Below are 14,931 nucleotides of genomic sequence, written 5' to 3' on the forward strand. Positions count from 1 at the left end.
AATAAACCTTGGGAGAAACCAGACTCAGTCGGGGTGCCAGTTCTCCTCTGGCCTATTAACACACAGTGTATGATTATTATTCTGGCAACCTTACAGATTTTTCTGTAACTTTTCGAGTTCACACGCAAGAGACGGGTTTATTGAGGATGACGTGTCAATTAAACAATTATTAAATATGAATATTCGAATGTCATCACCTTCCTTCAAACATTTTACTCTCATAGCAATACACCCCACTGACATGCATTATATGAGCAATGATTGGAGTAAAAAATCTTCATTTGTGTTCTACTGAAGAAACAAACACACCTACTACACAGAATGCCCTGTGGGTAAGCAGATACACATCACATTTCATTTTAGGGTAAACTATCCCTTTAACAAATGTAAACACAGTGATGTCTGCATATATAAATATCCCCCTGTACGAGAAAGCAGAGGGGATAGTAGCGGGATGCAAATTACACAATCAAAACAGGACAGGGTTGTTTAACTTTTCTGAACCATAAATAAAAATGACAAGTGTTATCAGCTCTAATCAGCAGGAATGTTATCCATAAGTACAACTCTCTTATCTGAAAGCACATTAATCGCTAAATGAGAGCCTTCTAAATGCGAAGCACTGCTACTTGGGTGCAGAGATATCACACAACACATCGCAAATTGCTCAACAGCCGGAGGACGTGAGGATGAGAGCCGTGATAGTGCTTCGCCTGTGCCTCCCCATAATATAGTCCCAAGTCAATATCTGCCTAGGAAATCGCTGAGTCTTAATCTACATCGCTATTTGCACTCGTTGTGAATACGCAGGCCACAAGTAGTAATTAGGTGGGTGTTTTTTTTTTTTAAATCAATTTTACTCGGGACATGCTAGCTGCCAACATAGGATTCCATTCATTATGCTAAGCTATGCTGGCGGTGACCCTGCCAAACTAAAACAATGCATGCACTGAGACTAAATTCACCCACATATCTAAATGCAGGAACAAAGCTGAACAAGCCCAATTTCTGTGGCATAAGTAACACTTCATAAGATTACATTCTTCAGAGGCCAGGGAACATCACAAGTATAATAAGGTCATTGTGCGTGTGTGTGATGGGGGTGGGGGTTAAGATTTTAAAACCTTAACCTTAAGCATGTCCAGAGGGCAGAGAAGTATCCGGGCAACATCCAGAGCCACATTTCCCTGTCCAAGGATAACAGCTGTTTCAGAGCTGAGATCAGGACACAACTGCAAAGCAGGAGTAAAGGGGCTGACATTAGACAGCAGTTTGAGGCTATTATCAACTACAGACAGTGGTTTAAATCAAACTGCACCTCCTTGTTATTGGGAAGTCCGTTGTACCATCCAACAAAGTCTTTCGCTGAAAAAACTCCAGACAAATCTTCACCCGGAATTTCCAAGGAGCGGTTCCCCTCGGCTCCGTAACTCTGGAGAAGAACAGATGGAGGTGCTAACGTTAATCACATTTTATGTCCTTTTGACATAAGAGAATTATTTTTAAATTATATTTTTAAATGCTGGTTTATTTTCTGACTGCTGAGACAAAGTAAAGATATTTGCCCCCCCCCCCCCCCCCCCCCCCCCCCAAAGAAAAGATATTTGTGCTTTTTTCCCAACCTTGTTTCAACTTGTTGTTTCCCAGCCTAAATTACAGGCCTACACAAATGCTTTATATTTCTGTTATTATGCTATATACCACCAAATACTGAATTAAATCTTTTGTCGACTATCCATCCATCCATCGTGCATTCAACTACCTATCCATCCATCCATCCATCCGGATTAAATCTTTAGTCAATCTATCCATCCATCATCATTCATCCATCCATCTATATATCCATCATCTGTCTGTCCTTTCGTCCATCCATCCATCCATAATGTTGGATTAAATCTTTTGTCAATCCATCCATCCATCCATCCATCATGCATACAACAATCTATCCATTATCAATCCATTCATCCATCATCATCATCATCATCCATTCATCCATCCATCATGCATACAACTATCTATCCATCATCCATCCATCCATCATCATCCATCCATCATCATCCATCCATCCATATATCCATATGTCTGTCCTTCCATCCATCCATCCATAATATTGTATTCAATCTTTTGTCGATCCATCCATCATGCATACAACTATCTATCCATCATCCATCCATCCATCATCATCCATCCATCCATATATCCATCATCTGTCTGTCTGTCCTTCCATCCATCCATCCATCCATAATATTGTATTCAATCTTTTGTCGATCCATCCATCATGCATACAACTATCTATCCATCATCATCCATCCATCCATCATCATCCATCCATCCATATATCCATCATCTGTCTGTCCTTCCATCCATCCATCCATCCATAGTATTGTATTCAATCTTTTGTCGATCCATCCATCATGCATTCAACTATCTATCCATCATCATCCATCCATCCATCATGCATACAACAATCTATCCATTATCAATCCATTCATCCATCATCATCATCATCATCATCATCATCATCATCATCATCATCCATCCATCCATCCATCCATCCATCCATCATGCATACAACTATCTATCCTTCATCCATCCATACATCATCATCCATCCATCCATATATCCATCATCTGTCTGTCTGTCCTTCCATCCATCCATCCATCCATAAAATTGTATTCAATCTTTTGCCGATCCATCCATCCATCATGCATACAACTATCTATCCATCACCATCCATCCATCCATCCATCATGCATACAACTATCTATCCATCACCATCCATCCATCCATGCATCATGCATACAACTATCTATCCATTATCATCAATCCATCCATCCAACTAAATATCCATCATCTGTCCGTCCTTCTGTGCGTACATCCATCCATCCATCCACACATCCATCCATCCATCCATGAATAATATTGGATTAAATCTTTAGTCGATCCATCCACCATCATCCATCCATCCATCATGCATACATCTATCCATCATCATTCATCCATCCATCCAACTATATATATCCATTATATGTTTGTCCGTCCATCCATTCATCCATCCATCCATCCATCCATCCATCCATTCATCCATGCATCCATCCATCCATCCATCCATTCATCCATCCATCCATCCATCCATCCATCCATTGTAGGGCTCATGGAGCTGAACTTTTTCACCCAAAAACAGAGGCCAATAACCTCATATTGATAAGACCTATGATCAGTCAGTTCCAAAAACAAATACAAAACATGTGCTAATTGAAGAAAACAAGTCAACAAAATAATGAATCCAATATTTGGTGATGATAAAGCATACTGAGAGATTTACAAGAAATGTAAAAGGCCTTTTTGATCCGGGAAACAGGATACACTAGTGTTTTGGTGTTGCGAGTGTCTTCCTCACCAGCACTACAGCGTGGTACGCCTGTCTTAACTCCTCAATCGTCACATCTTTGCCCACATTCACATTACCATAAAAACTGCATCGCTCATGCTGGGCCGTCTGGGTGAAAGTATTAACAACATTCTGGAACGTTAAAAAGAGGAACAAAAACATGCATTCATTTAGCAGTACGTATTTATAGCAGCTATATATATATATAGCACAAACATTTGGCGGAGGAGCTTGTTTGGGCTAAGTCTGCTGTCTGAAAGCCTCGTATCATGAAACTCGTGTTTATGCAGGCTCACTGAAAACATTTTTTTGCATCTTAACTTATCTATAGCAACAATGTCACAACATACCCTGTAACAATCAGACAGATGACCTAAAAACAAACTGATGTTTGTTCTTCTGGTTCCCATGAGATAGCTGTTTATATGCTACACAACCAGAGAGAGCGAGTTCATGCTATTGTTTCACCTAATGGTTTTTAAATGTAAAGTCATGCTCATGGGCATTTTCAACAAACGCAACTGCTAAACAATAAAGGTGATAAGAAAGTATAATAACATCGAATTAACTCAATGAAGTCAACATGAAACAGCATTTCGAATTTACGTGCACCAACTAAAGATAAAAACAATAAGAGGCTTTTGAAATTGTTTAAAGCTACACTGTGTGATATTTCCCCCCATCTAGCGGTGTAAAGGTATATGACCATCCAGTGAATATTAGTTTCTGTTCCTCTCAATTTCGATTTTGTTTTAACTCCTACGGTGGCCGATTACCTATCGAGAAGAAAGCAGCGTCCTTTTTTAACATTGGCGTCCTTTTTAAAATTGTTGCTCCTCATGAGCTCTTTCCATCTTGGAATCTTTTGTCTTGTTGATTTGCCTGTTGCGTTGCCGTCTTAATTCACATTTTCTCTTCCTTGGCGACTCTGATACATATCCTTGAGAATAAGAGTGATCCTCCATCAGCAACAGACTTTCATATAGCAGTCTCAAGCAATCCCCCTCTTCACATTCGACACGGTGCCATTGAGTGTTAAAACGCGAAAGGCGAAGCTTGAATTTACGGGTATGTCCCTCTTTGGCTAATGCACTTTCAAGATGGAGGGGCAACATGGCGACCGGCATTCGAACCCCTCACCCGTATGTATTTTCAATGGCATATTATAAACTTACGAGAATACTTTACTACTGGAAAGAAGTAAATATACATTAAAGGGGTACTTCAGCGCTGGGAAGATGAATCTGTATTTAAACTGGGTCATCAATGCAGTAGAAATGTGAAATTATTTTTGAATTTGGTGTCTTCTAGACTGAGAAAAGACAGAAAATGTATTTTTGTCCCATGGGGATGAAAGACTACAATTCCCAGAATGCTTCGCTGCCCTGTGAGGCCATTCCCAACACCACCAGCTTCATTACTGTGACTGAGTTAGAGAAGACATTACAATTAAAAACTGAACGTGTCTGTTCAATATAATGAGTGAGTCACCGCGCGAGTGTCACAGCCCTGAGCACTAACTGCACGAGTGATGAGAGCTGAGGTAATCGCGACTACATTCGCGGCATTCATTCACAACGCGAGTTCAGTCTGGCGCGTTTCAGTTCATGCCTTTGCAAGCTTAACTTTCATAGAAATGAATTTGAGAAGTTAAAAGACTTACATTGCTCACCATAGCTCCGTTTAAATGATCCTGTCTGCAAGCTGAGCTCTCCCTGCCAGCTGAGTGTAATCTCCCATCCCCCATGCGCAGATTCAAAACATGCGGAAATGGCTCCCTCTGCTGGCTGTAGTCTTTAGCCTCTGGGCAATCATTCCTCCTATGATGCAAAAATCGTCATTTTGCATCATAGGAGGAATTTTTCCAGAAATAAAATGCATAAATCTCTCGTCTCAGGGAGATATGAGGGGGGAAAGCACAATAATTTGAATATACTCCAGGGTTTCTACTGATACAAAGCCATATGCTAATCGCTGAAGTAACCCTTTAATGAGCACATATATTTTTGAAAGAACTAAGTGTTTTTAGCTATAATAAACTAAAAAAAAAAAATATTACACAGTGTAGCTTTAAACAAACGTCCTAAACTATATTTCCCCTGTAAATTGCAATTTAAAGGTGCAGTGTGTAAATTTTAGTGCCATCTAGCGGCGATTTGCAACCGCCATAATTGAATTTTCATTATGTAAGGTCTTTAATACTCCACTTAAAACATAGTTATGTATATTATATTGCATTTCTATCAAAATATCCTCATAAATATTACATACTGCACCTTTAACCAGCTGTGGTGAGACAATGTTGATGTATTGTTAATGGAAAACCTTGGAGGATGCACTAACATTTTTACATAGAGTATGCACATCTTTTTAGCCATTTTGGCTATAATAATTTAAAAATGTCTTTAATTACTCATTGTTGCAGTTGCTTGCATAACTCATTATGCTTTTTTGTGCTTGGCCCTGTGCACGCTACATTTTTCTTTACTGTTCTTTAGCGTTGACATTACTAAAATCAATTACGATAATGGTGAAAAAGAAATCACAATGGTTCTTTTATTATCATCACATCAATATCATCAATTATAAATATTCAAATTCCAGCTCAGCACTATATTGCAAACCCCTTTTACTTCAATAATCTGAAATGTTATTGAGTTAAACAGGATTTTTATTTAAAAGCATTATGAATTGTTCGGGGGAACTGATTAATAAAATTGCCTCTGCATGACAGGCATTGAAAGGGATGGGCTGAAAAATAGAGATATATTTGTACTGATGATCATTCTATATGTTTGTTTAATATTGACTATAGAAAGGCCTGACCTTGACCTCAGGGTGGTCAGGCGCGACTCCAAAGCGCACAAGTCCAAACGGCACCGGCAGCCGCTCGTAAATGTCTACGACTGCATCCTGCCGAGCCTGAAATTGACACAATCAATCATAAAAAAAATGATGCTTTGTGGAAAAATGCCAGTAAACAATGAGAGACCAAAAGTGATGAATTTGTCTGTCTCGTGCCGAACACAGAACCAAATATCAGCATTTAAAACCCTCTGAGGGCTCTTTATTTCTGCAAAGCACTTGTGATTCAACCTGTAATTCCTCTTTCATATTTCTATGGTTGGATTGCTAGTCTTCTTCCAAGTGCCAGAACACTGTGTTCTGCATTTCTTCAAAACCTGTAATGTTGCAACACTGTTGTTGCATGTTCAGTGGGAATCAAAGACAGTCAAGTAAAGGTGAGCTGCTGGAAAATATCAAGCTCTGCTGGATGCCTTCCAAAAATAACTTGAGCCCAAAACTCACTGTCACGCAAAGAATCAGGGGATTTTTTCTAAGGAATTTTGAGGGAAAATGTCTTAGCTGTTTTAGTTCTGTTAGGTTGGCTATCTTTGCTGATTACAGATGAGATGAAACCATTATATGGACCAGGGAATTTACTCAAAGAACTGGAAACACAAACCTTCAGGAGCTGTTGTGCTGTGTAAAAACCAGCTGGACCACCTCCTACAATACACACTCTTGGCGCGGAAGCAGTGGAAAACCCACGCACACCTTACAAATGACAAAAACAACATCTGAGCCTACGACATTTTTAACAATGTGACATTTTGCAACAAGGATGTTACAACAGAAATAATTCAAAACTATAGTAGTAATATTTATATAAATTAGGGCTGTAACGATATGCGATATGAAATCGAAATCGCAATACGCAGGTCCACGAACCTGTATCGCGATGTGAGAAGGCAGAATCGCGACACACCCCTTCCAACTCCCAGAATTATCCTTCCTGTCCAGGTCCAACTTTTAAGTCAGCAGTATGGCAACATTTCAGCCACCCGGTGGAGAACAAGGATGGCAATCGTGTAGTTGACAAGACCCACACAATTTGTCGTAAGTGTTTCAAGAAGCTTCCCCAACCGGCTGGCAACGTGGTGTGAGCGTGGCGTTTCTGTTGCGTGTCATCCGCGGGGCGGCTGCGTGGCGTTTTCTCTTTCTTTGCACACCAGAAGCGTGTCTGACGCAGCGCTTCTGTTGGTATTGATGTACAGGAGGCCCTATACTTCATGTTAAATATATATTGCCTATTGGTACCGCAAAGAAAACGTCGGCAGTAGCCTATTGACCATACAGATATATGGTATTGATGGCAAAATAGGCTACAGAATACTGTATCGAGGTTTGTATCGTACCGTGGGTCAAAAATCGTGATACGAACCGAATCGTGGGTTTGGTGTATCGTTACAGCCCTAATATAAATCTATCTATCTATCTATCTATCTATCTATCTATCTATCTATCTATCTATCCATCCATCCATCCATCCATCCATCCACCAAATATTGAATCAAATCTTTTGTTGACTATCTATCCATCCATCGTGCATTCAACTACATATCCATCCGTCTTTGTTCTATCTATCTATCTATCTATCTATCTATCTATCTATCTATCTATCCATCCATCCATCCATCCATCCATCCATCCATCCATCCATCCATCCACCAAATATTGAATCAAATCTTTTGTTGACTATCTATCCATCCATCGTGCATTCAACTACATATCCATCCGTCTTTGTTCTATCTATCTATCTATCTATCTATCTATCTATCTATCTATCTATCTATCTATCTAGTTCCAAATTTCACATTTTCACACTTTTCTAAACTTCAAACATGGCTTTGTCAAGCAAACAGTTTATGTTGGAAAAGTTGGCACTTTATATTCATCAAACTTTAATCTTAAAACATGCTAAGATTAATACTGCAACCAAACTATGCATATGATGATAACAGCCAGTTAGAAGTACTGCAGAAGAAATGAAAGATTGAGTCATGAGTCATGACGTCATGAATAGAAACAAGAGTCTCTCATTATAAACTCACAGCTTTCATCTGACAGACATCGAGACAGGCTGTGGATCTTCGTCACAGACCCTTTTATGAAGTTTATCATTCTCATTATTTTCACCAGATGGGGTCCAGTTAAAAACTGCAGTCCAACAATGACTCTGTTGTGAGCAAAGCGGCTAATGGAGAGCTTTGATCCCTCGGGGCGTGCTTGGGTCACATTCCTGTATTCATTTCTGAAACTTCATGAAATGAAACTGATATAGATCTGTATTAAAGATTTGCATTATCCATTACTTCGCGCTGCTGCCTTCGGTATATCAAGAGTAAAATAAAAGTGTCAGTTTTTGATATGTTGAGTGCAAAAATAAACTAGGATAGAAAAGAAAATAATATTTTGAAGTGGGCATGACGACCACATAACAAATATCACAACAGAGCTGATCTTATATATAAATACAGTAACACGCAGTCAAATACGTTTCATATCACAACCTCAGTCGGTTAAATAAACACAAAAACACTGCAATAAAAAACAGCGAGTTTAAATGAAGTCTCCTTACTGCTGTTCAAGTGTGCATCACTTAAAGTTCACCGTGATGAACAAACGCTCCGATAAAACGTTCCTCCTTTCTAAATGCGACGCTTTCTGCTGTCTTTTGTTGATCCCACCATTCATGTAGTCCTGTAATGCTCTTTATTCCTCGTAGTTTGTGGTTTTTCTCTTCATCTGGGTGATTTTTATCAGTTCAGCCTTGACTGAAGGTCTCTCACACGCAGCACCAAGGACACGGACTCATTCACAGCATTAGTAGCCTAATGATTTTTGATCATGATTAATGGGGTTTTGTGGCTTCTCAAGACAATTATTCTCGTGTTATGTCCTAAGGAACTGTATGTGCCAAACAGACTTTGTTTGCCTTGTAAAAAGAACAAGAGAGGGCACCATGAGTGTAAATGAGACAGCTATTGCTCAACTAACTAGCTTGCTCATGCAAATATGGATCAATGTCCAATTTCAGTAAACTTTGACACTTTGGTTTGGTGTTGCTGTTTTCTTTTGCTTAGGCTAATTGCTAGTCAGATACAACTACAACAAATAGCATTTTTGGAATTAAAACATCAGTATAATAATATGTGTATTCTATAAAAGTATACATTTACCAGTTTAGCCTATAAAATAGAGGGTAATCAAGCCTTTGTACTTCATATAGACTAGATGTTATTTTGTGAATCAGCAGTTTACTTAAGCTCTGTTAAATCCCAATACCTGTGCTTTACTCAAATAGCCTAATACTTCGCTACAAAGTGCATATTTCATTATGACATTCCTCAATTTTAAAATAGGCTAATAATAGTATTCCTTTCTTTATCCTAAAGTCAATTGATGCACGAATAAGTTTCACTTTACTTTTATTTTAGCAGCCAGTGACATTTATTTTAGTGTCTGAGTGAGAAATGAAGCATTCATTTCTTAGAAGAGTATAAAGCAAGAAATATTGCATAATTTTCCTCATCATTGTCATTCCAAACTGCATGACATTCTTCCGGAGACAACAAAAGTAGAAGTTATGAAGAATTTTAATGGGTTTTTTTTTAATCATGAAACTGGATGATTGCCAGAGGTTTTCAAAATGACAAATCAATCATCAGTATATCATATCAACATAAACTCATGATAAAGCATGTCTTTCAAAGTCAGTTTATGTTAGGAAAAGTGTGAAATTTATTTTGTATATTCACTTGCATTTAAAATCTGGTTTGACAGCCATAAAATTAGACCAACAGTCTAGGAGAAATTAGAAAAAGTAGGTTTTCAAAGAAATCAAAAATGGTGGATCGCAAGTCGTATTTGCTTAAAAAAAAAAAAAAAACTTTTTTCCCACTTTTGAGATACAACTCAAATTGCCACTCTCAACATCAAGGCAAACCTCATGTGCATACTATCCATTGGCACAATGGACAGTTAAACATCACGTCCCATGTTTTATGATTCTATCATTGTTCTCGGCCAACACAGTCTCTATCAAGACATAAAATAAAAAATAATCAAAAGTTATTTGGGGGTTTTTTTGGGGAAATTTTATTTTTTGAGTTTCGTAACGATAAGCTAATGCGTTCTTAAAACTCAGCATTTTAGGACAAAATTCAAAATGGCTGCCAAATTAGCTATCATTGGATTCTGCGTTATTTCCTGAATCAGAAGAGACCATTTTTCTGGGCAAACCATTCAGAATGTATAAACAGAATCTTATGCCAGTACGTGCTGCGGTGCCAAAACCAACCCAGGCTCATTGAAATACGTGACTCTGCCTACATTTTTGCAAGACCTGGCTGAAATATGTACCTCCAGGTACGTTTACCTGCACTTTTTGGGTGAAACGTCCACCGGAGGCGCTAAGTGGTAATATTTTTTCTCCATTCCCAGACTGATCTCATGAAATGGCGTATGACACGCCAATTCGTATGCCATTTTGGCGTGCTATCAAGACGCATAATCGCTTTTTAGCGTGTTTATCAACGTCGTTACATTCTGAAAAAAAAACAGTTTAGTATGTTTATAAATCCATTTACCTTGTGGACACACACACATATTCAGACACATTTTGAACGCGTAACTCGCTTCCCTAAACCTACCCATTTGTGTATTATAAAAAACAGGATATAACAGGCAGATACGACTGCCTGTATAATTTATTCAGAAAGTACAAATATCCCAAGTGTTCCGAGGCCAAACGATTGATTTTGGTGAAGAAAATCCCCAAAAGCGATCAGAACGTCGAGTCCATCCGCCAAAGATTAATAATACATTTCAAATATTGCCGTATTTAAAATTTATTATTTATTAATGAGTCAGCTTTGACAGCATTGGCTGTCGTGTGCATAGATATCCATAATAAAGGCTAGATATCTTACGGGGTAGTCACCATCGTCATCAATGGCGGCCATCTTGTCACAGGCAAGCTTTCTGTCGGGCTCACCTGATGGAAGATGAGTGATCTGTACGAACATAAATATGCTTATCTCGCTGGAATCTTGACGGATTTACAAATGGTTTGGTTTCTTACAAACGTTATTAACATGGCTACAAATCTGGATGCTTCAACACGTTGAAATTGCAGAAAAATATGGGTTTTGGAAACAAAGTAAAATGTCATGAGGTTCTAAATTCTAATATTAGGAATTTCTATTTTAGGAATATCTATTTTAAAGTCAGTCCAAAATGAAATAGAAAAAGGGCAATACAAAAATAAATGTTTAATATATTCAAGTGGTGCGTTAAAAAAGTGCATTTATCACAAACAGTATGAATGTTTTTTTAATGATTGATCCTAAAAAAGTCGCAGTGGTGATGACGTCACGTAACCCGCGCCATACAGAAGGTTTCGAAGGTAACATACTTTTGAATGTATTCTTGATATCATTATTGCTTTATTACAGTGAAAGAAATGTATTTTGTCTTGTATAATTATTTGTGTAATTATAGTGATTCAGTTTATGGCTCGCTTTTATGCGGATCAGGAAGCTTTTCACGTCCTGCCCTGCGTCTCAATCAGCTCCCTAGTTCACTAGTCAGGGCACTGATCAGAACATAAGTCAATGGGCTGACTCCCTGATCAGTGCCCTGACTACTGAACTAGGGAGCTGATTGAGACGCACCCCTGGTCATAGACTGTAAAAAGACGAGAAGACCTCACGGCACGCCCCATTCCTTTCCGACCTCATGGCACGCCCATTGCTCCAGTTTGCAGTTACTTCTGCTTGCCAAAAAGTGCAGGTAAACGTACCTGGAGGTACATATTTCGGGTGTTGCAAAAATGTAGGCAGAGTCACGTATTTCCAATGAGCCTGGGTTGGCCAAAACTGTGCATGTAGGCTCAGGTCATGCTTGAGATGACATGTACCAAGTTTGGTCTGAATACGCTAAAGCGCTGCAGAGAGATAGTCTTGCTTCCATTTTGGCGTACTCTTCATCAAAGTCAATCACGCGCTATTCGAGAACAATTGGGTTTATTTAAAAAGCTCTTTTTGCCAGCATGGTCTGAAGATGAAATGACCTGATCTTGATAACTTGATATGGTCTGTAGGAGTTTGAAAAAGTAGGGAAAATTTTCACTACAGAAAAGGATATCATAGGATGCAGTCGGAACGCATTTTTTTCAGTATGTTTTTGCAATAATGCAAGGCACATCCATCATTCAATTACAGGAGAGACTGGTACATTTTCCGTTCCTGGACTAAAAGATGGCAAGCACTGAAAACAAGTAAATAACTGCTGATGTTATTCTTAGGTTATTATTACAGTGGTTTGGATGATGGTTTATTTAAACAGCTAATTGTGTGTCACAAAGAGAATATGTTCCAGTATGGCATTGCCAGTGAAATCCACTGCATGTTTGAGTGGATTTGAAAATGACTGGCAAAAACAGGAAAGCCTGTGCTTTTGACTAATAGAAGAGCCTACTGCTCCAAAATGTTAGGAAACTGGGAGTGATTAAGTTGTCACGGCATTAATGAAACTATGAAAATGTATGTGTGTAATTCTCATTTCAAATAAAATCAAAAAGGCACCTGATGCCATGCTGTTACGATTATGCATGCACTCCACTTTGTATTGTGCCAAACAGTATTACTGTATTAATGGCTTCATATTCTAAAAGGTGTTTTCAGACAGTGCTGTAAGTTATTTTATGCCCTTGAAAAAGACACTCAATCATGAATTATTCTGGAAGTCACCTTGGATGTCCACAGGTGTCCTTGTGTTTGTTTGTTTTTTCTCATAGAGGCATGTGAGATATCAAATGAAGATCACAGACGATAAGAAAGAAAGCAACCCTCCATACGAGAGGATTTTGATGCGCCACATTTAGCAGGTTTGTTATCTAGAATATGCTCAGCACAATGGGTGTTTTTTAGCACGCTATCATGGAAGTAAGTGATATTTACATAGAAGCAAACACACACCAAATAAATAGCAACATTTATTGAAGTTTAGCCTTAGAAACACACAAATGATATCGTGGAGCCCGGCTCGAGTGCACTGTTGTACAGGAAAATGAATGTAAGCTTCCTTTTGGCAATGTGTCAAACACAGAGCATGGCTGCATAATTAGGTTATACACAAAACTAGAGTGAAAGTATCGGATGCTTTCTTACAATAACCAAAAGAATGTGAACAGCCTTCCTCGAGCATGTATGGAGATGAGATATGAGGAACCTTACACTTCCTGTTGCTGTCAGGTTATTTTAGGGCTTCATTTCAGAAGAATCTTAACAAACAGCTGATGAAGTACCTTCCGTGAACAAGAACACAACATTCATATTGTGACAAATACATGATCTTCATTTTTTTAAATAAATTGTTAATAAAACAAAAGCAATATAAAAGAACACAGGCAAGAGGCTGGAGTCCAAAATCTGGAACCGTTCACAGGCCATTGTGTCATTTGTGATGTTTCAATGTGATGTTAAGCTATTAAATAAAAGTAAAAATCTCACAAATTAATAAAGCACATATGCAGAGCACCTCTGTGCATTATTAATATGTCAGAATGTTTGATTTTGTTTTTGAGGTTGCACTGATAGTTACAGATGCTGTACTTCACAATGTAAAAAAAGTATTTAGAAAAAAAGTTACCTGTTGCCTTAAAATTTTGAGTTCATTGAACATTTTTTGAGATTCGACAACCTTTATTAAAATATTATTAAAAGATTTTGTAAGCATATTGGGTAATTATGTGTGTTTTATTTCTGATGACGCAGTGAAACATGCCAAATAGTGCTATTTTCATGATTTATCAAGTTTTTTATGTGGTTCAGATACAATAATATTTTGAGTTTCTATTTATTAAACAAATTTCCTTCATTGTATCAACTCAAATTTTTAATTTCAATAAACTCAAAATGTGAAGGCAACCAGGTTCAGTGGCGTAGCACCAAATTTTGGGCTCTGGGTACAAACCATCTTGCTGGGCCCCCGTACCATGTATGTGTATGTATAGAAAACAGACTTCCCTGCCTCGCTCCCTGGTTACTCAGTACCCTTTATCCCCCCAGTCCCACGCCCCTGACCAGGTTACTTACTTTTTTTAAGTTAAACCAACAATTGTTTTTTACAATTCATGTACAGTGCTTTCAGTTTCCAAATGAGTCCTTGTATTACCTCCTGACCCAGACATGTTTGCACTTGTTCAGGTATTCGGTTTCACCTTTTAATCTGATATAGTATTTGTTCACCATTGTGAACATTTGTTCACAACTCTGAAAACCAATTAATCTGTCACATTAGATGACAGACGAAACAAACAGATACCACCAGCATGCCCTCAAAAACAAGAGGCTAAGGAGGTTTTCCTATTCACTCTCTCTCATGTTATTATTATTATTATTTTTATATAATGTTGAATCTATATCTGGTAGTAATAATAATGCATGCATGGTGGTGGAAACGGTGCATCCTGTGGTGGAAACGGGTTTTTGTCTTTTTCTTAATTCTAGACTATGCTTTGGTTTGGCCAGTTTTTTGGTTTCTGTGTGTGTTTGGAGTAGGCTATGTTTAAAGCCCCTTCTGACTGGAATGGTTTACTTAAACCCGTTTCCACAACAGGAACTTTACCCAGGAACCAGGAACTTTGGGTGGTACTCAGTGTGTTTAGACCGCAGGAACCAGGGTCTAAATGA

The 14,931-nt window shown here is 38.3% G+C and overlaps 1 protein-coding gene across 1 annotated transcript in view; it reads right to left on the reverse strand.

The window, feature by feature from the left end:
* Window positions 1–9,164, reverse strand: part of fdxr (ferredoxin reductase) — a 41,763-nt gene extending 32,599 nt beyond the window's left edge. Inside the window, exons 1-7 of the mRNA XM_067430395.1 lie at window positions 8,814–9,164; window positions 8,287–8,492; window positions 6,858–6,949; window positions 6,218–6,313; window positions 3,401–3,523; window positions 1,319–1,432; window positions 1,131–1,232 (exon numbers count right to left, since the gene is read on the reverse strand). Coding sequence (XP_067286496.1) covers window positions 1,131–1,232; window positions 1,319–1,432; window positions 3,401–3,523; window positions 6,218–6,313; window positions 6,858–6,949; window positions 8,287–8,362 — 603 coding nt within the window. The 5' untranslated portion in view covers window positions 8,363–8,492; window positions 8,814–9,164. The remainder of the gene's footprint in view (window positions 1–1,130; window positions 1,233–1,318; window positions 1,433–3,400; window positions 3,524–6,217; window positions 6,314–6,857; window positions 6,950–8,286; window positions 8,493–8,813) is intronic.
* Window positions 9,165–14,931: the final 5,767 nt, after the last annotated feature.

The sequence above is a fragment of the Pseudorasbora parva genome, chromosome 21, assembly GCF_024679245.1.
Source record: "Pseudorasbora parva isolate DD20220531a chromosome 21, ASM2467924v1, whole genome shotgun sequence".
In the NCBI taxonomy this organism is placed as follows: Eukaryota; Metazoa; Chordata; class Actinopteri; order Cypriniformes; family Gobionidae; genus Pseudorasbora; species Pseudorasbora parva.